This window comes from Plenodomus lingam (genome assembly GCF_022343315.1).
Source record: "Plenodomus lingam strain CAN1 chromosome Unknown contig_21, whole genome shotgun sequence".
In the NCBI taxonomy this organism is placed as follows: Eukaryota; Fungi; Ascomycota; class Dothideomycetes; order Pleosporales; family Leptosphaeriaceae; genus Plenodomus; species Plenodomus lingam.
The window spans coordinates 694,622-719,424 of record NW_027093938.1 but is presented as its reverse complement, the minus strand read 5'-3'; the positions used below and the strand labels follow the sequence as shown (position 1 = coordinate 719,424).

Genomic DNA, 24,803 nt, shown 5'->3' with positions numbered 1-24,803 from the left:
ATAAATTAGGTTTAGTAGGATATCTAGGAAAGAACACAATATTTTAAATACTACGCCACAACTATTATTAGGATAGAATATTAGGAGACGTTGCGTAGTATATTTAGAACTGCTATTATTATAGTACTTATATCTCCTAGAAGCGCTAATAGGGTCTATTATAACCTATACTAGTTATATTATAATACTAGTCCTAAATATCTATAGATTTTATAGTTAACCTACCTATAAAAGATAATAGTAAACCTTAGTTCCTATTAGTTATTACTAATAGATTATCTAAATATGTTTAGCTTAAAGTAATAGTCTCTATAGTAGCTAATTATTATACAAGGATCTTCTAGGATAACTAGTAGTAGTTCTAGGGCTTCTTATCCTCTATTATTACTAACTAAGGCTTAGACTAGTTAGGATCCTTCTAGATAATATTATACTAGATAATAAAGATAAACTAGTTACTGTCTACTGCATACCACCCCTAGATAGATAGCGGGATAGAGTAGGTAAACTAAGAGGTGCAGGTAGTGCTGCGCATAATAGTATGCTTTAAGCAGACTAACTAGCCTAACTACCTACTAGCCTGCTAACTTGCACTTAATAATAGGGACTCTAGTATAACTAGTGTTAGCCTAAATCTACTTTTAAATAGGTATACTATAGACACGCTATAAAAGATAATATTACTACTAGTAAAGCCTAAGAATCCTTATAGAGAGGCTATAATATTCTTATCACACCTATAGAGGGGTGTAGAGCTAGCGTAAGCTACTATTATATTCTAATAGTAATAATAATAGGAAGCAATAAACTAGTCTTAACGCCTAGCTAAAAAGTTCCTAAAAGGTAATATAGTTTAGTTTATAATACGTAATATAAAGATAAACTAACTAAGTAAAAAGTTTAACTAGCTATAGGTTAAGTATAAAGTAATAGAAGTCCCTACTCTACTTATAGTAATATTAGACTTACCTAGGAACTTGTATAAGACTATATATATAGATCTACTAAAGAGAGCTACTAATAACCTACTACTAAGCTAGAAGCTTTAGGACTTATAACTAGGCCTAATAGTTACTCTAGAAAATAAAGACGCAATACTAGATAAATAGGAAGTAGAAGAGATCCTTTATATAAAGAATATAAGAGGAAAAGGGAAGCGTTAAGTCCTAGTAAAATAGAAGGGGTATGTTAATCTAACATAGCACCTACTAGAGGTAGTGCAGGATACTAAGGCTCTAGATAGGTTTAAGGAAAAGTATAGGGATATTGCGTATAATAATAGCCTAATACGTATAAAAGCTAGGAAGTAAGGGTAGAAGAAAACTAGAATAATAACTTAGACCTTTATTATAATTAAGAAGTAGAAAGGTATTAGAGATATCTTTTATTTATCCTTACAACACTCTAAGCAAGTGCCCTGCTACTAAAGTTTTATAAGGTAGCTAATAATTAGGTAGTAGTATCTATACTATTACTATCTATAACTAACCCTCCCCTAGCCCCCCCTAAACTATTATTTATATTATCCTAACGCCTCTATATCTCTTAGTAATAGTAGTAACACTTACGCACAGCGTGGGTAGAGGAGGACTTAGTTAACAAGTATAAGTAATAGTAGTAGTAGTAGCAGGAGGAGAGTAGTACTTTAACAGTTTACTAACGTATAGCACTCTAGGCCTAAAGAAAGCAAATATTAGAATATATAAAGGGAATAAAGGGAAATTAATACTAATAATAAGAGTCTTAATGCTATAAGTAGTGCACTTAGTAGCGCTCTTAAGCCTATTAATATAAAGGTTAGTTTAGGCCTAGGTCTTATTTATACGCTAGTTAATACACTAGAAGGTAATACTAGTAGTAGCAGTAAGCTATATAATATTATTATTACTATAACTACTATATAAAGGCGTAATAGTAGACTAAAGTAGAAACGCTAGAGTACTAGTAGTAGATAGAATAATAGCACTAAGCTAATACTAATTATAGGCGCGCGAGTAGGCAGTAGGGGTAAGTAGGGTAATAGTATTATTAGTCTAAGCCCTTAATATAAGATCCTTAAAATAATAGTAGAGCTAGTAGAACTATAGCATAAACTAGTAATAGGTACCTTTAGTAGGTTTCCTTATAAAGGTGCTAAGGGTCCCTTTCTTTATAATATAGAGGCAATCCTCCTAGTAACTATAATAAAACTAAAGCTAGTTATAAAGGGCTTAGCAAACGTTAGGATTATTAGTAAGGATAGCTTCTAATTAAGTATAGGTCTTATAGCTATAATAGCAGGACTTGCATAAGCGCCCTAGATATAGTTAGAACTTGCTATAAAGAAAATAAAAATTAAGGGGAACTTACTACTACCTTCCTAATAGTTACACTTACTAAAGAGATAAAGCTAGTTAATATACTAATTATAGGGAAGCAGCTTTATAAAACTACTATTATATTCCTTATTATCTAAGTTACTAGAAATAATAAAGCTACTAAGTAACTATATTTAGGGAGATATGTGCTAAGCAAAAAGTTAGTGCAGGAAATATAGGGAGAACATTAAAAGTACGCACCTTATCTTAGTAGGCCTAGCGTAGGGTCTAACTACCTTATAGTAGATCCCTACTACTAGTACTAGTAGTAGTAGATAGGGATATAATAAGGGCTAGATAGGCGGGATTTAATAGAGAAAGAGTAGAGAGAAGGGCTAATTAGTAGGGAAAATCTATTATATAACAAAGTAAGTTTAGGAAATTTATAGTAGGGTAGGATAGCTATATTAGAACTTTTATAGTAGGGTGCTAAAATAAGCGTATAGACGCTACGCGCGCGTACTGCTTAATATATAGGCCTGTTACAAATTAGGAAGGAATATAAAGATATAATAACAAAACTAAAAAATATAGTAATAAAGCCTAATATAGATTATAGAGGACAAAGATATAACCCTAAACCCCTAGAAAGACAATTTTATAATAGTTTATAGGGGAAGGTTAGGGGTATATAAAGGGCTTAGGCTTATGCCTAAGCCTAGGTCTAACACAAGATAGACTAAGTCTAACACTACTACTAAGCGAACACACTAGACACCTATAAAAAGGCGTAGAGGGCTTACCTCTCCTTTAAGATACTAAATACTATTATCAACGCTCGTTGCATTCTCCCTTAAGGCCAGTCCATAACACTTACTACCTAAGATAGTAGTAATCTAACTTACTTTAATGCCACAATAGGTAGCTCCTAGGAAAGACCTAGAGGGGAGAGTGCTATTAGTAGGTTACTCTATAAGAGCACGGAGATAGGTAAGGGCACCCTATCTAGCTCTTATAGGGGTGGTAAGCAGAGCTCCTACCTACCTACTTTAGGACTAGATTCTGTATCTCCTGCAGATCCCTTATAAGCGGCACCTAGAGCTTCTAGAAGAAGTAGAAAACTACAAGTTAAAGGACTACCACTAACGCGTATTAGTAAGCAAGCTTAGGGATAGGACCCTAATAAACTACTAGGAGGCTCTACAAGTATAGGGATATATATAGTAATAGATCTATTAGATATAGATCTAATTAGAAATCTCTTATATAATCTTTTAGTATATCCTAAACTAAACGCTATAATCTACGCTATAATTATAGTAGTAATAGGGAGCAAATCTCCTAAAAACCCTAAAAGAAATACGCACTAGGACGCTCTACAAAAAGAGCTAAAATAATAGAAGGATCTCTATAACCACTAAATAGAATAGTAATTTAGAGACGTAGTATATAAAGAAATTAATACTCTACTAAAAGCTAGTACCTAGGAGGAGATTAATAGGCTAACTAAGGGAGAGCATCTACTCCTACTTAAATAGGTGTTTACATACAAGCTTAATTAGGATAGTTACCTAATTAAGTATAAAGTAAGGATAGTAGTAAGAGGAGATCTATAGCTTACTAACTTAATTTATTTAACCTACGCAGCTACCCTAGTAGCTTAAACCTTTAGGACTATAATAGCTATTAGAGCTAAGTTTAACCTTAAGATATATTAATATAACGTTATTAGAGCTTTCCTTAACGCCTTAAGGGATTAACACCCTATAGTTATCTGCAAGCTACCTAAAGGATATTAAACACCTAGGAAGTGTGTTAAGCTTAAACGAGCTCTATATAGACTAAAAGACTTACTATTATTATAGTATAATAAGCTCTTAACTACACTCTAAGAAAATAAGCTTATTACTTCTAAAGAGGAGCTATACCTATTCTTTAATAGAGATTGTAGTATCTTGTTAATATTCTATATAGACAATATCCTATCGCTCTATTACTAAAACTACGCAAGCTAAGCTTATAAAGTTATCTAAGCTCTAAAGCAAAGATATACTATAGAAGAAAAGGGACCTGTAAGCTAGTCTCTAGGGGTAAGAGTAATCTAGGATAGAAAGAGATAGATAATAACGCTTGTTTATAATAAATATATTAACAAGATTATAAAGAAATTTAATCTAGTAGAGATAGGAAAATTCCCTACTACACTACTATTAAGTAAAGATATTAAAAAGAGCATAGGAGAAGCCGCTAAAAAGAAGATTAAGGACTATTAGGAGCGCGTTAAATCAATCCTTTACACGTTAATTATAGTGCGCCCTAATATTACCTATATAGCCTCCTAGCTCTCCTAATACCTTACTAACCTATCTAAACAATACTTTAATATAGTTAATTAAGTAATTGTCTATCTATACTAAACTTAATACTAATTAATCTAATATAGGAATAGGGATCCTAATAAGCTTATAATATATAGTAATACGTTATTTGCTAATAATATTAATACTTAGCAATTATTATATAGATACCTAATTACGCTCTTTAGAGGACCTATTATTTAGAAGGCAGCTTAATAAGTAACTATTACTACTTTAACTACTAAGGTAGAGCTCCTTGCGCTTAAGCAAGTAAGTAAAGAAGTAATAATATTAAAACGCTTTTTAACTAAAATACACCTTACTTTAGATACTACCTAGATAATTAATTATAATAATTAATAAACTATTAGGTTAGTAGTAGGTAATAATAAAAGGATCACTACTAAGCTACGCTATATAGATATTTAAAATATATAGCTAAGATAAGAGTATACAAAGGGATCTTTCTCTATTACGTATCTACCTACTAGTAATATACTAGCTAATAGGCTTACTAAAAACCTAACTATATAATAATTTATAAGGTTTAGGGAGCACCTAAAGTTATATAATAGTAGAGTATATATTATATAATATTAATTAAAGTAAGGTAGTATATAAGATCTATTAATATATAATATAAGAATAACTAACTATAGCCTACCTCTCTATTATTAACTAGGTAGCTTCCCTAAGGAGCTCTATTACGCGCAAGAAGCGTGCCTTAAAGTCTATAGGGAGCTGCCTAGGTTGCCCTAACCTAGGATCTATAAGGGGAACCTTAGAGGAGCTAGAGTCCTTATTTTCTAATAAGGAGCTCTAGGCGCCCTTAGCTGCAGTAGCAGCCTTGTGTGTAAGCTTAGCGGCAGTAGCAGCGGCTTTTACTAGCTCCTGCTACTTAGCCTTACTCTCCTTAAGGAGTACTAAGACCCTCTGCTTCTTATCCTTAAGAAGGTCTTAGCTTTTACTTACTTACTTCCTTACTAGGAAGGATAGCGTAGAATATTAGGCAAGCTTAGGGCTATTAGTTTATTAGTATAGATCTTACTAAGTATTATAAAGGAAAAATTCTTATATAGATTATATATATTAGGATATAGCTATACCTAAAGGAGCACTACTAGCACTAAGTCCCCTTACTAGAAGAGTTATAGCACTTACTATTAGACTTATTAAAGAGCGTAGAGCGTAAATAATTTAGATAAGTTTTAGTATAATAAATACTAGGCTCTCTATAATAGGAGGATCTTAGGGTCTCCTTAGGAGCTAAAGAGGGAGTAGGAGCAGGGATATTAGGCAGGGTCTAGGGAGGAGCAGGAGCTAGAGTTAGAGTTAGAGCTAGAGTAGTAAGAGCTAAGGCAGGAGCGCCCTTCCTTAGCTTCTTAATCTTAACTATAGTAGTAGTAGCTACGCGCTTAGCTACTACGCGCTCTATAACATCCTTATGCTTAGTAGTAGCGCACTCTTCTTTAGTAGTAGTAGCTTTAGTAACTATAGCTTTAGCTATACAGGAGGTAATAAGGGTAGCGCAGGTAGAGTAAGTATAAGTAGTAGTTTTTAACTTTAACTAAGATATAGGTTAGTAGGGATATAAGTATAGTTTAGACCTTTAGGGTTATATAATCTTATAATTTAAGCTATAGTAAAGATTATAGTTAGGTAGATAAAGTTATAGAGCTTAGTCTAGATAATATCTACGCGTGTAAGCGTAGGCTAAATAAGGAAGGCGCGCTAGTTAGTATCTAAAGGGTAAGCTAATTTAACCCTTTAGATATATAACGCTCTAATTAGCTACACTACCTACTAACTATAAGCGTAACTATAATAATAAAAGATCTACCTATACCTAGGGGGTGTGTTATAGGAGGGATATTAACTAGATTATAGAGTATCTTAATCTAATTAATCCTAATTAATACCCCTATGTAACCTACTATCTAATTAACTGCTAGCTTACTACTAAGTGCCTAATAAAAAGCAGGAGCTCTAGTAAGGAAGGTTTACTAATTATTTACCTTCTAGTAAGGGTAGCTAAAGCTCTATATATATAAGTACGATCGTAGTAGATATAATCTAATAATCTATCTCCTAAATTATTCCTAACCTTAGTGATCTAGATTTCCACACTAGCTAAGTGCTATCTACTAGTAGAGCTATTAGGTAAACCTCTAGCTCCCTTATAGTATATATAGGTAAGTAATTTCCCCTCTACCTAGTAAGGTAAATTATCTCTAGCTTTTCTAGTATAAAGGACACCTTATTTACTATACCCTATTTATTAATTAAGTTAAGGTCCTTTACTAGTAGGTAGATATTCTTATCTAGTAAGTAAGTGTCCCTATAGATATAGACGTTATTAGTATAGCTAAACCTTCTAGTTTAGTCCTAGTTAAGAAGTTTAGCTAGGTATAGTATATATAGCACTAGGGAAAGTAGTAATCCCTATAGTATCCTATAGTTAATATAATACTTAGGGGTAGTAACCTATCTAAGCCTAACCTATATCTTTCTATTAGAGAGGAAGTTATTAATAAATCCTAGTACTCCTATAGGCTATCCTTGCTCTACTATTCGCCTAAGCAGTCTATTCTTTAGAAGTGCGTTAAAGGCGCCTTATATATCTATAGTTACTATAGTAGCTTATCTACTATTAGCCTATACTCGCTCTACGTTATATATAAATAAGGTTACTAGGTCTATAGTAGATTACTTTAGGAGGGCTCTACTATACTATAGGCTAAGTATATTATACTATATAGTAATTAAGGTAATACGCTTTACTACTATCTATTCTAGCCTTTTTCCTAGGTATAAGAGAAGGGCTATAGGTCTCTATAATCTTAGGGAGGTCTTATCCTTTTTCCCTACCTTAGGGATTATAGTAACCTTAGCTATCTTCTAGGTAGCTAGAAAGTATTATATAGTAAGGTAGGCCTAAAAGATTATCTAAAGATATATTCTAATATAAGCCTAGCAGGTCTTAAGTAGCCTAGTAGTAATATAGTTAGTCTGTAAGGATATACTTATTACTCTAATAGTATATTACTCTACCTCTTTAATTAAGATAAATATATCCTATAGTAGGATAGGTATTATAGAGGAGGGGGATATAGTTAGGTATAGGAGGTTGTTAGTAGAGTTAAACCTTCCTAGCACACTCTATTAGAGGGCTTTAGCCTTTACTAGTAGCTCTATTATAAGCTCCCCTTTAATAAGAAGTAGCATATCTTATTAGTTAGGGGTAAGTTTATACTATCTAACTAGCTTATATAGCGCTTTATTATCTATAATATTATTAATCTAGTCCTTCTAGTACTCCCTTTTTACTCTCCTAACTATTAATAGAAAGGGCCTAGTAGTATCTAAAGGGGGTTATATTAATAGGGCCTATTCTAAAAAATATTTCTAATAGGCTTTATAATAGTCTTCTATTTACTAGGGTGCTACTTACGCGGCCTCCCTATCTAGTTTCCTAGAGACTTTAAGTGCGTCTTATATAGCTATTATTAAAGCCTTAATATAGCTATTTACTACTACTAGTATTTAGGCGTCTAAGGGGTTAGGGGCACCTCTTATATTTAGTTTAACTAGCCTGCTAAACTATATTAGGTTCTTTTTAGAGAGGTAGTAGTAGTATTATAGTTAGGTACCCTACCCTCTAGCTAGTATAAAAGTAACTATTATAGAGTAGTTAGAGCTATAGTGTAGGTTATTATAGATAGTAGTAGCTATAAAGGGGATATTAGAGAAAGTTAGGTCTAGGATATACCTAGCCCTATAGGTTAGCTAGCTAGGTTCTCCTATATACCTTATATTATTAAGGTTAGCCTACTAGGTAAGTTTAGTGCTACTATATACTAAGATTATACTAGGTTTAAATATTTTATAGTAGGCGTTAAAGTCCCCTTCTACTATATATAGTATAGGTAGGTTAATTTAAGTAATATATACTAAAGCTAGAAGTATATTTAGTTACTAGTATATATTAGTAATAGAGTATCTATTAACCTTTACCTAGAGGATATTCTAACTAATATATAGGTAGATAATAGTTACCTTAAGGTTAGCGCCCTTCTAGATATATATTAGGACCCTTAGGTAGTTTACCTCCTAGGCTACTAGGGAGTTACTAGTCTAGTCTATAACTAGCGCTATAAGTGTAAAGGTAGGGTAATTCTAGGTATAACTATCTATTACTATATAGGGTTCTTATATATATATAATATTTATATAGTATTAGTAGGATTATTCTAGTATAGTAATATAGGTAGGGGCTCCTTTACTAATATTAGCCTAGTAGATTTATAGGTCCTACCTAGGGTTTATATATAGGTAATTTCTGCTAGCGTCTATATCTTAGTATTCTACTATTAACTAGTTCCTTTACTTATTTCTATATCTACCTAGTTATTAGTAGAGTCTATTAGGTTAGGCTCTATATTCCTAGGTTAGACTAACTAGGTAGATAGGAGGCGTAGGCTTATACTACTAGTATTAGCAGCTACCCTCTATAGTCTCCTTATATTTAGTAGTTATTTATCTAATAAGGTAGTATAGCCTCTAGTTACTACTATCCTCTTATTTTACTTTAGTAGGGGGGTAGTAGGTCTAGCAGGTGCTATTTATAAGGCTAGTATATCTATATATTCTATTACCCTAGCTAGGGCTACCTATGCGCTAGATATCTTATTATTTATTAGTATAGGGACTACTAGGGCTTACTAGTATACTTTATATCCTACTTGCTAAATTACCTTAAGTTAGCTTTTAGGAAGGTAAATAATATAGTTACCTACTTTCTAAGGTATAGTAGTATACCTCTTATATATTAATTAGAATAGGCTATTATAGTTTATATACTTAAGGTAAGACTAGTATTCTATACTATATAGGCCTATATACTTAGATAGTTCTATACTATAATTATAGTAGTAGGGTAGCCTATTATAGCAGGATTAGGTGTAGTATCCCTAGTACCCTAGGTTATAGAGCTAAATAGTAAGTCCCTTCTTAATCTCCTTAGTATAGCTCAATATACTAAAGAGGTAGAAAGGCCTAACCTACTTAGTAAATAATATAATCTAGGTAGTAAGTCTATTAGGCTATACCCTATACTTTAAGGGTTAGTAGCTAACTAGGTAGTAGCGTGTTTAGGAGAAGGCTTCTACCTTTACTAACTCTATTATTATAGCGATTTTAGCGCCCTATATATTTCTATAGGAGCTTATAACACCTTAGAGGGTATAGTTTACTTACTTAATAGGTAGTCTAGTATCTTTAGTATTAATAGCACGTATTATAAGTTCCCTATTAACTTAATTTATTAGGTAGTTTCTAATTTTATTATTAGTAGGTATAAGAGCCTAGCTAGTATTTATCTAAGTTACCTTAGGTATATCTTCTAGGGCTACTCTATCTACTACCTTATAGATAGCTTATTAGACTATAATTAAGGCTAGCTACCTTAGCCTTAAGTTACGTAGTATAGTAATAAGGATTCTATTATTTATAAGGGGTGCTTATTATTACTAAGGTATTACCTAGTTTAGTCTAGTTCTACCCCTAGCTAGCTTATCTAGGTTTTTTAGGGTTTAGGCTATATCTACCTAGGTATATTAGGCGTGTTAGGTAAAGTTTTTAGAGCTACTTAGTAGTAGTATATCTAGCTAGGTAGGTTTAATAGAGGTAGTAAGTGCTTAGATAACCCTCTACTAAAGCTCCTTTATAATATTAGCCTTTATAGGAGAGGTAAATCTAGATATATAGTTATTAATAGCCTAGGCTAGTATAGTAATAATATTATAGTGTATTTAGGTAGCCTAAAGTGCTACCTAAACTTACTAGTTAATAGTATTTTTTACTATAGTTATAGGTATTATAACTTTACTAAAGTATAGAGGGATAGTAGTCTAGTCTATACTAGGTTACTATATCCTTCTATAGGCGCGTAGATTATAGTAGCCTAGTAACTAAGGGTTATTAGGTCGCGTTATAGTATTCTAGGTGCTAGGTAGCCTCTTAGGTGTTATATTAGCTATTACTTTAACGCCTACGCTTGCGCGGGCAGGAGAATAGCTAAGGTAGCTAAAGTAGGAAGTAGTAGTTAATTTGTAATAAAAATTAGGTACTTATTAAAGGGTACTATAAAATCAAAAAGTTGGTGTTTGGTGAGCGATGATGGAGGCTCAGGAGCCGCTGTGATTAAGGGTGCTCTGACGTCATCGTCTCAAGCACCATCACGTGCCGTGGGCCATGACCACCTATGAGCGATCTAACCCACCCACGGGTATCGCTTTAGATAAGTACAACGGAAAGTCTTGTTCTTCGATATCCCATACCAGCTTAGCGGACGGTTAAAGAAACGTGCACAACTTGCTCGGCTTCTTTTTGGATTGACACAGACCTCGTACAAGACTAGCGACCTGGCAGCGTTAACAAATTCAAACCACTGTTTTACTAACAAACCCTCAGCTAGCAGGGAGATTCGGATTGACAGCTGATCATCATGAACTACCTATTTCTTCTTAGCTTAAGTTATGACATTTCGCACCTTTATGAAGATACTCTACGTGCACCTGCTGGATAACCCTCACTTATCCCTTTGATACACGGCATCAGCATATGAACGAGACTTTTGTCTTTAGTTTCTATTTACATTAATTTCCATTGAGTGTTCCGCTTGTAAGCTTGCCAGTAACAAGAGACCATTTCGTCTGCACTCGAGTGGAAATCATCCAGTCGGTAAAAAGCAACCCCTGCGATTTCCATACCGGCACTTTTCGATTGTCTTGAAGAAGTACGTAACGAGATACAAAAAGGAGAATGGTCCCAAGTCTGAACATAGCTATCTGCCAACCTGTGACCAAAAGCCCCAAAGCAATCTGCCCAGAAACTTGACAATATGCTGAACAACATCTCCTTCGCTGTTGCGACGGCTCTCGTAGTCCTTATTTCAAAAGCAGAGGCAGCAGAATGCTCACGTGCTGGTCTTCTCGCTGCAATTTCATCTTATATTTCCGCTCAGACCTCTGGTAAACCCTCAAACCTTCCGCTGTCAAGCAACTTTACCTATCAGCAAGGCAACAAAGTCTCCGACATCTCCAAGGGTCTTCTCGCAACACCATATGCCATTGATTTGAACCGATCAACCACCGATACCGTAGCATGTGCCAGCTACACAATGTGGATCAGCACTTCGGGCAGTAAACCCTACGTTGTGAGCACGCAGCTTCGCCACGCAAACAACGACACGAGTGCAATCAGCATGATCGACACTGTCGCTGCGACAACCGGTGATCTCTTTTTCGACGCGAAAAAGACGCTCGGCTATATCCAAAAGGAGGACTGGACCACGATCCCTGCAGGAAGGCGCCCAAGTCGTGAGCTGCTCAAGAAGATCGGTGACGCTTATCTCGACATGTGGACAGACGCGAAAGCCGCAGACACCATCCCTTGGGGTACCGAGTGCGAGCGTGTTGAAGGAAGTTCATACACAAGTCCGTGTGGCAAGACATTGCCACATGGCGGGAGTGCCAAGAACAACGGTATGCGAAGGTATGTGATCGATGAGGAGATGGGTAGTGTCGATGTGCTGTGTCAATTTGACAGTTTGGGTGCATGGCCCGATAGCCACGAGATCAGGGTCGTAGATGGGAAGGTGAAGTATGTCCATACTGTGACTGCAATGAAGACTGGCTAGCAACTGTCGAAAATCGGATTGCCTTTCCATCAATTCTGTGTCGCGGATTTTTCAAAGTAAACCTTGAAAGTGTCGTGAAACACCCTCGATCTCCCACATCGACATTCCTAGATCACTGTTGTTTTCTGGAGGCGTTTGCGCTGGTTGTTGTTGTTCTGTTACTGCTGCAGCTCCGAAGACGTCATAAAGATCCATGAGGTCGTTGGTAATGTCAAATACATCAGGCAGATTCTGCGCATTATCACCCAGCATAGGTGTTATGACAGATACCAAGGGCTCGAAATTTGAGCCTTGATTCGGCTTCAGCAGCGGCTGTCCAGCAATATAATCGGCTTCCCGATGCGCAGCTTTTTGACTTCGGCGGCCAGCTTCCGCACGCTGGCTTAGAGATTTCACTATGGGCAGTAGCCCTCGAATGCTTTTCCATAGTCTCCGGCTGGCATCGCTATGACGGGCAAATCCTTTGACAAGCTCCACGGCCGAAGCAAAGGAATCTCTGCAAGACTCAGCGAAGAGATTCGGCGAGTGGCACACAGCGAGAAGCACAACAGCCAGCGCGCTGAGCAAATAGTAATGGTAAATGCTCTGCTCGCGTACATATATGTCGCTTGTGTTGCTAAGATGCACAAGTACCAGTATTGTGTCCTTGGCGATGTCAACCACGAGCTGAGCTTTCTGAGTGTTGGCTCTGATGTTGTCTGACGTGAGGACATGGTGTCGGTGTATCAGCGTCCGCATATAATTACCGCGTAGGTAGAGAATAGTACGCAACCGTCGTAACTGGCGTGGTTGACTACGTGAGGCAAGGCCAAGCCGTGGATGAACGAAATGCAGTTCCTCTGGGATGGAAAGTAGCCAATTTTGAGTCGTGAAATCGAGATAGTCCTCGGTCTCCTTCGGCATTATGTGGGATCCGTACGAAGGAAGAGCGTCCCAAACTCTCGAGCATATTCTTGCAAAAGATACCATACACTTGAGATAGGGAAATTCTCTTCCGGGCTCTGGCAGCTGTGGATCTATATCCCGGTCGTGGAGAGCAAAAGACAGACTAGTACCGAAACTCCATCGTCGGTCCAGCTCATAGACCACCCAAAAGACTTGTACAGCGAGGCTGCGAGAGCGTTCGTCTTTGAAGCTCTCCATTAGACTTTGCTTTCGATGAAGCCCCAGTTCGAGGCATTGTCGTGCCGCGCAGCCTATGGCGCGCCATGCAAAGAGCTCTTCGGATGTGTGACAAAAATACAGACTCTATCCACAGTTTTAGAGTCAAGCATTAATGGGGTTTGATAACAACGTACCAGCATGCTCATAATTTGAACATCTTTGAACACTAACTCTAAGCTGTTAGCCATAGTTCCAACGTCTGCCTTGACGGATGCCACAAGCCTGTCGGAGACTTCATTTTTGCCAAATGTCTCGCAGATTAGAGCAGTTGCAATGGCCAGCCTAAGGACATGCGCATCCCGCGGATCAAAATTTTGAGATTCCTTTATCGGTCGATGAGGATTTTTGATAAAGTCTAGAATCTGCGGGACTTTTGAGACGAGAGCCTCCATCTCGATGATGGGGTGTACACAAGCTATCTCATCTTCATATATGCCAAGCAGACGAATCGTCTCCTCTACTGAGATACTTGTCATCAAATCTCTATCCGAACATATTGACAGAGGTCTGATTTCGTTAGACGGTTCTGTTGATGGCTCTCGTGAAGACTCAACCGATGACGAATTGGTTGAAAGCGATTCACGAGGTGCGATACCCATACGCGTAAGGGATGTTTCGGCAACATTGAAGCTGAATGCAGAGCTTGTAGGACCAATGAATTTTGGTTGTACAGGCTCCTTTGGTCGAGTTGTGGTTACAAGTTTTGCTGGGCTTGCCGATAGACCCAATGAGGCCCGATCTTCAGGATTGATTGGTGCTCGCGTTTGCGTTTCGACCAGGGACGCAACTACTGCTGTCAGAGTGGACACTTGCTCTCGCAAGCGTGTCATATCATGGCTCAATTGCCTGAGGTAAGAACTAGGAGAGAGTTAGCCATTGTTCATTCGAGTTTGCTTGATTGAAAACTTGCTCGTCGACTTTGGTCCTGTGTTTATCTTTGTCCTTGTCCTTGGCTGACTGAATCGCCGAGGGAACAACAATGCAAGGAGTCTTCATTGTTGTACATCGCTGACAAGTCGTATCGTCCTCCTTTCGGATACACTTGACCTTGGTTCTTTTGCACTCGTTGCTAACATCCCGTTAGTTCTTCGCCCGAAGCCTCATGGTTTCGGTGCATGAATTACCAGGCAGTAGCCGTGTACTTCGCTCGCTTGCGACGATTCTCCTCGACTTCTTGGGCAGGTCGCTTGTGCGAGGAGTTGGAAGCGACGCTTCCATTTGCACTCGGCTCATCCATATCGCGCACGTTACCTACGTCTGTTGATTGTGTGTGACGTGAGACTCTGTCGACATTCGGGGATCAAGTTCAGCCCGAGGTACGCTAAACCAAGCGCAACGCAAGGCAGCACTAAGTTTGCCACTAATAGAAGATTCGAACAACTAGTAAGCCATGTGGCCATAACGCATCTGGCAATATTCCTGACAGAAGCGGGTGCAGGTACACAGTGCAATCTAGGTACCTGGCATCTATTCAAGTGTTCAGTGGATGAGCCGAGGAAAAAGCAGCGAAGAAGCGGGGGCGTTACAGTGATACCTATGGTATGAATCGATTGCAACAGTAATACAATTTCCCAGTCTTCTTTGCAATTCAACTTAATCGAATAAATTCGGATAATCTAATGGAGGCTGCGTTTCCTACACACAAGAGTCATGTTCATTGCCATATGATTCATCGTGGACAGAAGTGGGGCGCACAGCTATGGTAGGCAAACCTGATATGGCCTAGTGGCAAAGCATACGGAACCAAAGCACCTGAAACTCTCCTCGTCACTACAACAGTCTAGACAGCCATTTTGTTCGCGTACACGAAGTTTTTGCGCGGTACCGCAGATTCTTAGTCTACCTCAGGCCCATTACATATTAAAATGTAACACAGTTATGCACTGATCATGCAAACTGGCTTTTGCAATGCTCTTGCCTGTGGCTTTACACATATCTGGTAGACTACCGCTCTGTCTTCTTCGTGGAACCAATCACCAGAAACCTCATGGATCTGGTACTCCTTGGAGTATATCTGTACATTCATAGTGAATCATGATGCAGACCAGAAGGTGTGGCCGAATCAAGGTAGACTATGCGCAGCAGCTTGCATGCAAGCACACTACCATACCAACGTCTTGAATCTTACCGCAGAAAATTCCTCGGATTCTGGTCGGCACCCTTGGAATCCCAGTTTTTTTTTTCTGATTTGCGTGGGATAGTTCAAACAAAGGTCTAGATGACGGAATCCGAAATCACTAGTCTACATGTCTTTATCGCGAGTCCCACTTTTCATTTACCCCTCAGTCACCTGGGATAAAACGCGAAGTTTAATAGCCTAGATCACCACCAGATCACTTTATTACACGCTTAGGCACAAGCCAGATGGTATGACTATTGTTGGTGCCGAAGAATGGGAGCGGACCGCCTTGCCGGCGAACCAGCCTATTGGTATCTACAGTACATTGTGCGGCGTATGGGAATAGCACTCGAGAACGAAGCAACGCTGGTTTTGTCACCATCAAATGTATCTGGACGTCTTTCTCATATTTTGTGATTTCAAGGTGTCTTGTGTGTGCATTGAAAATGAGCCGTTACTTTTGTACTCTAAGATCAATCTCTCAGGTCTCTAAAGTATCTAAATCCTTCTTTGAAAGCCATACACTTGAAATAGTCCAAAGAATACATATTCCGGTACAAAAAGGCACCAAAGGGCTATTGACCCAGATTCTCACCTCTGCATCAGCGTTCCCGTCATACAGGTAGACCATAGGATCGGTGGCTACCACATATTCTGATGAGCTTTCTCTGGGATATTGTTTTGAAGCTAGAATCAGGCAGAATCTGGTAACGCATTCACATTCACATGCCCATTGGCCGTGATGCCAGTTTGATGCCTTGGAGCTTTGCTGATGCGCACGTGTCCCCATGGCAGCCTGCATAGAACTAGCACGCTAATACAATATTCACGGAGAAAGACTTTTTACAAGAGTATATAAGCCTCTTGATTCTTTGCTCTTATCAATCCCTCTTACTCCATAACACATCCATTATACAATACACTTCTCTCACCACACACTTATAACAAAAGATTATATCTACAATGAGCATCACCACCAACTCTGAAACATTCGGCAGCCTGCCCTTTGACCACTTCAAGGGCAGCGAGGAACCCTGCCCAATCTGCTATGAGCGTACCAGTGGAGCTATCATCTCCACAACCTGTGGACATGTCTTCCATTTAGGCTGTCTGAACACCTGGTTCGACCAGCAAGACGAGTGCTGCAGGGACTGCACTTGTCCCTACTGCAGGACCACTGTTTTTGGTACGAGCCTGCCGCTTTTTCATCACTATCAGCATCATTGTGATTTGACTAACAGTCACATAGAGGCCTCCTTGTTTCTTGAAGATATTACAGACTATCACGTAAGAGAGAGGTCGAATCTTGAGTTATGGTGGAATGTCGAACCACCCCAAGTCACCGATACGGTTGTGTCTGAGCCATCTCGCTCAGAGGCGGGACGAGAACATGAGGGCATGTCAACATAGCCTTGTCATACTGTCATATTATATCTAACTCCCAAGCAGCACAAAGCAGTATGGCGTAGTGAGAGGGTCTGGTGATCGAGCTGTGGGTGACTGAGTGGGGCATGCCAGTCGTGCTTTGGTGTGATTTTCTGCTAGCTCTCTCTACGGTACCGTATTGGTGTTGCATTTACAGTTTTTTTGAACTCATGTGCCTTCTTGCTACACTGTGAAGTTAATGAAACGTGATGATACTTCTCTGTGGTCCCAATGCACACTTGTCTCATACAATTTGTTGTTTGTCTTGCCTCTTGCACAATACAGACCCTTCGCCTTTGAAATTAATCTTGATAAATTTACGTTGAAATCATACACTTACCATACAAAGGCTCAACACTCAACTTTCACATCACACAGCAAAAAGAGATGCCAGAACAATACTTTGACCCTGTCGGCCTCACAGAGCCCAACACCACACCCTACACCCTCACCGTCTATAATCCTCCACGCACATCATCGCGATGGCTTCCATCATTTCTGAGGAGCCGATCTATCACCAGTGAAAAGTCTAGCTCAGCATACATGACGCTCCTCGACGAGACCGACCCCAATCCTGACTGCTCTAAGCCGGAACACCTTCGCGACCTACCCACAAAAACTATCACTATTAAGGCCTTCTTGTTTGCACCAGAGTTGCGTTGCATGCACCTGCAACAGGGCGCTACCGTGTGCAACCAAGGCTGCTACTTCCGCGAGAGGGGCGGCGATGAAAGCACTCGATGGCGATGTGAGCGGGCCGACTGTGAGGGGCATATGTATTGTGGGCTTGTTCTGAAGGATGATAATGGTAAGGCTTGTTTTGGAGAGAAGGGTAAGCGCATGGTGTGTCTCGATCGTTCTGTGGATGGGCAATAACGAACGACGACCGTATTGTACATCATGGAGACCGACCGGAACGGCCACCGCAAGTATTCAAAGTTCTGCTCGGTAAATTATTGTATGCCCTAGAAATCCTCCTCTCATAGTCGAACTAAATGGAGCAGTTGCTCACAGTACTCTGTCAGCGAATGGGCAAATTAGAGCACGTTAGCAAATGGGAAATTATGATATTGGTACTATTTTGGGACACTACAATGAAAGGGTATTTCGATAATACATGATTAATGTGTACGATCGTCTTGTCAAATGTGGATTTAATCAGTACACAGCGCCTATCTACGAGAAGAATACAGCGGCAGCTGCACCCATTCCCGCCAATGCAGATACCATGGTCACCATGGGTGCAGCAGCCCCAGACAAGGCTATGCCCGGCAGGGAAGCAGACGAACTACCGTAAGCAAAACTTGTCACGATAGAGTCAATAATGACAGGAAATTCTAACCTAGATACAGATCCCGATGCGGGTCTTGCGCAGCCAGATGATGATAGTCGGTGAGCAGTGTTGGCAGTAGACGTTCCGACAGCGCGCTGAGCTTTTCGGTTCGAGCAGTGAATATCAGAAGGAAACTGTTCATGAAGTGCTGCGAATCTTCGCTTAGGGTCACGGCCTGGTCTGTATTCCCGTCGCTACGTTTGGTGAAAAGGATCTCAGAGTCGGGTAATGATACACGCATAATTGCTTCAGTTGCTTCGTGGAGTTGACTGTAGGTGGCGGGGAACCCAGATGATTTTTTTGTTCAAGTATTAGGCAATGCTATATGGAGGCGTTTAACAAACGACTTTATCTGAACAGTGCTGTGAGGCGGACGAGTGTAGAAGAATGTGGGCCCCGTAGTAGACTTATCGGAGTATACAGTCAGGGTCACAATCATCCCAAAGATCCAATTGACCAAATCCCTGACCTCGCAGCTTATCCTACTACGCCCTCCCTATGGTTCTACCTAGTACTAGGAACTATCATAACTAACCATAGCAACTCTAATATGTATTTTCATCTCCTGACATTGCCGGCCTTCGCGACTGTACAACTGACACAACAAGCAAATTGCACAATCGAGAACCAGTGAAGCGGCTATGGGCACAAGAAGGGCCTGTTCCAAAGACAGACGATTCGCAGACATAATTCAACACAAGCGGGCTACAGTCTGTCGAAGTGACAGAGAGAAATGGTATCCCATTAGTTTGTTGGTGTTCGAATTCGGCCACTCGTGGTGTGATATCTCAACCACCCCGCGCCGCGACTTAAGCAATCCAACAACCGAACAATGATATCACTACTTTTGTGTACTGTTGCGTAGCCTCTCTCAAAGTACTTGGGATAATTTTAGTGTTCTCACGCCCCATATTCGATCACAGTATACCAAGACACTTTCTGCTCGACCTTGCAATTTGCCACCGACTTCCTCAGTGCAGCTTCAACTCTGGAATCGATCCTTCATTCCTTTCCCGCATTGCTTAAAATATTTCTCTCCCGTTCAGTTATCCTTGCAGCTGTTCTGGGTACCACGGGGTGCCCCACTCGCGAAATTGTAGTCATCATCGTCGTTGTCTCTCGCTCGCATGAGGTCCGTCGACCATCCCTGGAATGGTTTCTTGAGAGCTGCTTTAAGCGACTTGATACCAAACGCATGGTGTTGATTTTTTTGTCGTGTATTTTCTGCCATAGGCGTGTATGATGAGCGGTAATCAGAGGCTGAGGGAGATTGGGTGGTCATGTTGATGTAGAGGATGGAGTCTGATGTGTAACTTGATGAGTGTGCGAAGGGCACCTGTATATTTGGATGAGGAAGGAATTCAAGGTAATTGCCTCTTCTTTTTTCATGTATAGGTCTCTGTTGACAAGAGTCCGTCATACATAGCAATGCTTGACACGAATAGCTCAATGCCGAGCTATCGCCGAAAACAAGCATTGATCTTCATGTGATTTTTCTTTTGAGAAGCGTGTCCTGTCAATAAAAATTAAGAGATATCATTGATTGGATGCTGTCAGTATTTGATCCCTTTAATTTATTGGTTATGCATCCATGACATGCATATGATGCATGAGAATTCGGCGATCAATCGGACTGATATCGCACGTTACGTTACCGACCATCCAGGTTGAACGCGCGCATCAGAATTTATCAACCCAAACCTTATGATGAGGTATATTCTACAAGTAAGCGAGACACAGACAATCTGCTTCTGTCTTACCGAGGTACAACAAACTTGTCTCAGCTAATGGTATTGCCTTTGACCTTCAACACTGCTACGAACGAACGGATGGTCGCAGTTCGAGTGAATATATAAATGCAATTTGATCTACTATACTGTCTACTCCCTTGCAACAAGGATCCTACTTATATAATTCTCTCCTGCAGCTCGTCCAGAATCAACGACTAATAGTAGTCGTGCTGAGACTTGATGAGATCCCGCCTAGTCCAGAACAATATCAATACTTGATATCCACCATTGAAATCAGCCAGCTGGTAGCACATGCTTCAACGCAATCGCTTCCAGTCTGATTCGTTTGTACGAGATTCTGTGCATCTACGTTAAACTCACAAATGTGCACAGTGGTAAATCATTGTTCGACACTGGAAATCATACATTATTTTGCAAAAGGGCAGACAACAACTGCCCATTGCGGCCAAACTGACTGACACTGTGTATAACTTGTACCCAAACTTTCTCTCTCTTATGCTGCTATCGCAACAAATGTCAATCTACTAGAACCCCACCACCATTACCCATATCGAGAACCAACAAAACACCCTTCAATATTTAATTAAAGTTCCCCCACCCCGCTGGGACAAAACGAACCCAAACGCTACAGCACAGCAAAACCCAACAGAGTTGGATTCATCGTGATGTAGAGTCGCTTTTGGGGTTGCTGGCAAGGACTTGTGAGAACAACATAGCCGATTACCTGAGTATTAGAAAACAATTTTTTGATTTGATACCAGCTTCTGTTTTAACAAGATTTATAATAGCTTCATCTTCCCAGCTCCAAATTCAATTTACCAGCACAAAACATGCTATCTCTCCATATCCACCATCAAATATCCCCAGTATACCCCCGCCCCCCCGCCTTGAACGTCCCATGAAACCCAAATCCCATCGGACCCCTCATCTCCGCGCGACCTAACTCCTTCAAATCCCTCGCCCTTAGCGCGAGCAGATAACTCCTCTCCTCGAACCCATCCAACACTACCGTCAACAGCACACCATCGTCTTCCTGTATCCCCTCGGGATCGGCGACGAAGATCGGTTCGCCGGGCGTATGGCCTTCTTCTTCCCAGAAGATGCTCGTTTGAGACACATTGTCGAACTTGACGATGCCGTCCATGAAACTCGACTTGAGGCGGTCCGTACAGCCGTAGGTAAAGCGGTGGCGTCTGGTGAGGTAAGAGGGGTTGATGGTTGGGAGTTCCATTGATATGGCTTTTGGTGCTTGGAAGATGATTTCTGCGGTGCGAGGGACTTTAGTTTCCATGCCGTGATCTACGCAGGGGAGGCGGAATTGGGCTTGCATGGGTAGACTTGATGATCTATTATCGCCCTGAAAATCTGGATCGGCGACGGAGGAAACGATGCTGTCGTAGTAGAAGCGTTTTACAACGTCGTTGTTTTCAAACATGCTCAGTTCAGTGATGATGTCTGTTTTGGTGGGATCGGTGGGCGAGGGTTCTTCCCAGGCATTCACGCTGTGGAAGCAGAAGAAGGGTTTACTCGAGTATGTTGCTACCAGGCCTTTGGAGTGGGTGCGGTCGATGACGTACCATGTCGCTTTGAAGTTGGGATCGAAGGGTGCGATTGCTTCGGCGATGTTTTTGTGATAAAGAATGGGGATGCCCAAGGCAGTAATGTGGCTGCTCCAAGTGCAGAGGATGACATAATTCTCGGACAGGAACAACGAGTGAATATATGTGGGTGTGCCGGTGAAAGTAGCAAGAATGTCGGTGTTTCCAGTCTCCAGTGAGGATCTGAAGATCCGATATGTACAATTGGCGCCAAAATCGAGATTGAAGTTGAAGACATCGCCGGTGATCGGGTCCGACTTGGCGTGTGCGGCTGAGAAGGCACCTTTCAGATCAGGGTGGAGTATACTCTGATAGACAAGGCCAAGTGGTTGCAACGTCTCAGGGTCTATCTTCTTGAGCTGTGAGGAGTCTGTCTTGGCGTGTAGAGTTACTATCCCATTGGTGTGACCATTGACCATTGATTTCTGGAACCCGCCGCCAGGCATGTTGATAGACAGAGTAACACCGACATTTTTGGTGTCCCGTGAAGATGTGAACATGGATGATACTTTCTTGAAGTAAGACTCGCAAGGGTCGCGTTGCGGGCCAAATGTAGTGCAATCGACCTTTCCAGTCTTGCGAACAGTCTCAAGGTACTCATCCACCGTACGCCGTGAACGATACTGCACTTTAGCAGGGCCATTCGCGTCTGGAAAGTCAATTTGGAAACGATGAATCCCACTGAAGCCATCAAACCAATGCTTTGCACTCCACGTCTTGCCGTCAATTGTCTTTGCTTTGTAGCCTAGCGGTCCTGTTCGGTACAATACACCTGCTGCATAGTACGGTATCTCGCCCTTGACGGTAAGTTCGACAGGCTCATGCTCTTCGTAGCTGGTGTCGAAGCCAGACGTGTTGGGCCAGGGTTCCTTGGAGGCTTCCTTTGTTGCAACCATAATGACGAACAAGGATTGAGCTGTGTGAATTGGAGATGAACGGTAAATAGGTAATTACGTGGTAAGAATGGTTGGGTGTTTGGAAAAGGGAAGGAACTGAGATTGAATGCGAATACGTCAGAGCGGTGTGTAGTCAAGGGCGCATGTGTAAATCCAATGTGACTGCTCTGCCCAAACACCTAAATATATTACAATCCACAGACTTGATAGGAATACACTTCAGTAGACGGAAACCAACCGCTCAAACGTCCTGGACGCGAAGAGACCAGGTCGCGCATTGCTCTCAATTGAGATCGCGTCACGAAACTGGTGGCGGCACCTCTTCTCTGGACCTCGCTTGCCCATGTCTAGCATGGTAAGTAGTCGTTCATTGACTACGGTAGTGCCGGTGCTATGGCCATGAACACTTTTTGTGCCACCATTAGGCTTTGAGGATACCATCACATCTACGATTGGTTCGGGGACCTTGTATGCATTGTTAAGCAAAGGCAGACGCTTGAGATGACCGTCAAAGAGCGTTGTCAGGTGCTCACCACAGCGACTGAAAGATGCCATAACTTTGAAGTCGGCCACTTCCACGGTGCATTCCCCGCACTACCACGGTCTTGTTACTCTCGAGAGGTACCGATGGAGGATTCCTTTCCTTTGACTGGTGCTGGAATGGCGTCTGAGTAGTATGGATGGATCAAGATGCATTGCTGGCAGCAGACTATGTCGCATAAACGATCATGAGTTGCTTGACAAACGTGAATAAAACGTGAACACGCATCAGACGGTGAAGAAAGTGACTGCCGCTAAGCCCGATGGAGGCTAGGCGTACAGCTCATCGATGTTGCATCATCCATTTCAATGCCCGCTCCAACAGTTCTGCCGTCTTGCGTGTTCAACTTTGGTTCCTCCCACCCCAAACACAGCACTCTTGTGTCTAGGACTGGCAGGAAATCTTTCTCGCTGTACTCCCATACGCAATTTGCTCTCAAGTTTGTATATCTATCACCCACAAACCCCACCATCAGCCGTTTCCAACCACAACCCCCTCCCGCTGGCTAGGACAACCACACATACTACCATGGGAGCGCTCTTCTCTCTCCCCATCATGCTGCTCAACTCTCTCCTACCATTCACCAAACCTGGAACACCTCTCACACAAGACCTCATCCACACAGCCATTCTCTGCGGTACACTGTACTTCGCCCCGCAAATAGCAGAACGGTACAATGCACAGCAAAGACGCAGCCAGCCAACAGACACACCAGCACACAGCACTGAGCGAACACAAGTCGAAAATGATACCACGGCCCCAGAAGGAGCACCACTAGACGAGGGCCTTGCACGGCGCCACGCCGACCACGACCACGACCACGACAACAACGCCGCACCCACACCTCCCAACCAGCCCAACCACCAACCCAACATCGAAGACGACGACCACGCCCCCGGCCCCGCAAACCCAAACCCAAACCACCCCCGCCCCACCCCCGCAAACCGCACCATCGGCGCCAAAAAAGCAAAATCCCTCGCCCGCAAAGACCAAAGACGCGCATACCACGAATTCCACAGACAAGAAGCCGAACTCCGCCGTCTGCAAGAATCCGAGGGCGCCGAGGAACGCGAGGCCTCGCTCCAGGCTGAACGCACACGCCGCGTGGCAATCGAGGAGGCGATTCGCGAGAAGGAGAGGGAGGAGCGCGAACGGCTGAAGAGGGAGCGGGAGATTGAGGCTGCCGAGGAGGTCGAGAGACGGGAGCGGGTTGTCAAGTTTGTGGGTGAGGAGGTGAGGAGGCGTGGGGGTGTGGATTTGGTGGATGTTGCGTACACAGAGGGCAAGGATAGGTTGTGGGCTGAGAGGCTGGTCAGGGCCAGTGGGCTGATGGCGGCTTTGCAAAGAGAGGGCGATGGACATGTCATGATTACGGCGAGGGGGTGGCTGGTTAGGATCGATGTCGAGTTGATGGAGCAAGTGTACAAGGATGCAGAGGTTCTTGGGAATGGCAAGGAAGGCAAGGTCTCCTTTGAGCAGTTCGGAGGCGTGCTGGAGCGAGCTGTGTTGGCGAGGGCGAAAGCCTAGATGGACCTGATTTGTTGTTTTCAAAGCATCTTTGACCAATGCGCGACGATACCCTAGATATAGTCCATGACAGATTTTGGCGTCTTTGTAAATCCA

The 24,803-nt window shown here is 41.4% G+C and overlaps 10 protein-coding genes across 10 annotated transcripts; 4 read left to right on the top strand and 6 right to left on the bottom strand.

Annotated features, from left to right (window-relative positions):
- Positions 1–11,555: 11,555 nt before the first annotated feature.
- IAQ61_005143 (uncharacterized protein) lies at positions 11,556–12,353 on the top strand (the record flags this gene model as incomplete). Its single annotated transcript, XM_066096681.1, has 1 exon — positions 11,556–12,353. One exon carries the CDS (start codon positions 11,556–11,558, stop codon positions 12,351–12,353), a length of 798 nt encoding a protein of 265 aa, XP_065953376.1.
- A 51-nt stretch (positions 12,354–12,404) lies between these two features.
- Positions 12,405–14,754, bottom strand: IAQ61_005142 (uncharacterized protein; the record flags this gene model as incomplete). Its single annotated transcript, XM_066096680.1, has 4 exons — positions 12,405–13,601; positions 13,652–14,375; positions 14,428–14,586; positions 14,642–14,754. The coding sequence occupies 4 exons, from the start codon at positions 14,752–14,754 to the stop codon at positions 12,405–12,407; spliced, it is 2,193 nt and encodes a 730-aa protein (XP_065953375.1).
- A 1,363-nt stretch (positions 14,755–16,117) lies between these two features.
- Positions 16,118–16,438, bottom strand: IAQ61_005141 (uncharacterized protein; the record flags this gene model as incomplete). The annotated part of the gene is made up of 1 exon (XM_066096679.1): positions 16,118–16,438. One exon carries the CDS (start codon positions 16,436–16,438, stop codon positions 16,118–16,120), a length of 321 nt encoding a protein of 106 aa, XP_065953374.1.
- A 161-nt stretch (positions 16,439–16,599) lies between these two features.
- Positions 16,600–17,046, top strand: IAQ61_005140 (uncharacterized protein; the record flags this gene model as incomplete). Its single annotated transcript, XM_066096678.1, has 1 exon — positions 16,600–17,046. One exon carries the CDS (start codon positions 16,600–16,602, stop codon positions 17,044–17,046), a length of 447 nt encoding a protein of 148 aa, XP_065953373.1.
- A 402-nt stretch (positions 17,047–17,448) lies between these two features.
- On the top strand, positions 17,449–18,358 carry IAQ61_005139 (uncharacterized protein; the record flags this gene model as incomplete). The annotated part of the gene is made up of 2 exons (XM_066096677.1): positions 17,449–17,809; positions 18,231–18,358. 2 exons carry the CDS (start codon positions 17,449–17,451, stop codon positions 18,356–18,358), a joined length of 489 nt encoding a protein of 162 aa, XP_065953372.1.
- A 40-nt stretch (positions 18,359–18,398) lies between these two features.
- IAQ61_005138 (uncharacterized protein) lies at positions 18,399–18,635 on the bottom strand (the record flags this gene model as incomplete). The annotated part of the gene is made up of 1 exon (XM_066096676.1): positions 18,399–18,635. The coding sequence occupies one exon, from the start codon at positions 18,633–18,635 to the stop codon at positions 18,399–18,401; it is 237 nt and encodes a 78-aa protein (XP_065953371.1).
- An 801-nt stretch (positions 18,636–19,436) lies between these two features.
- On the bottom strand, positions 19,437–19,676 carry IAQ61_005137 (uncharacterized protein; the record flags this gene model as incomplete). Its single annotated transcript, XM_003843041.2, has 1 exon — positions 19,437–19,676. The coding sequence occupies one exon, from the start codon at positions 19,674–19,676 to the stop codon at positions 19,437–19,439; it is 240 nt and encodes a 79-aa protein (XP_003843089.2).
- A 1,322-nt stretch (positions 19,677–20,998) lies between these two features.
- Positions 20,999–22,639, bottom strand: IAQ61_005136 (uncharacterized protein; the record flags this gene model as incomplete). The annotated part of the gene is made up of 1 exon (XM_003843042.1): positions 20,999–22,639. One exon carries the CDS (start codon positions 22,637–22,639, stop codon positions 20,999–21,001), a length of 1,641 nt encoding a protein of 546 aa, XP_003843090.1.
- A 219-nt stretch (positions 22,640–22,858) lies between these two features.
- IAQ61_005135 (uncharacterized protein) lies at positions 22,859–23,194 on the bottom strand (the record flags this gene model as incomplete). Its single annotated transcript, XM_066096675.1, has 1 exon — positions 22,859–23,194. One exon carries the CDS (start codon positions 23,192–23,194, stop codon positions 22,859–22,861), a length of 336 nt encoding a protein of 111 aa, XP_065953370.1.
- Positions 23,195–23,708: 514 nt separating this feature from the next.
- IAQ61_005134 (uncharacterized protein) lies at positions 23,709–24,707 on the top strand (the record flags this gene model as incomplete). The annotated part of the gene is made up of 1 exon (XM_003843043.1): positions 23,709–24,707. One exon carries the CDS (start codon positions 23,709–23,711, stop codon positions 24,705–24,707), a length of 999 nt encoding a protein of 332 aa, XP_003843091.1.
- Between the last annotated feature and the right edge of the window lie 96 nt (positions 24,708–24,803).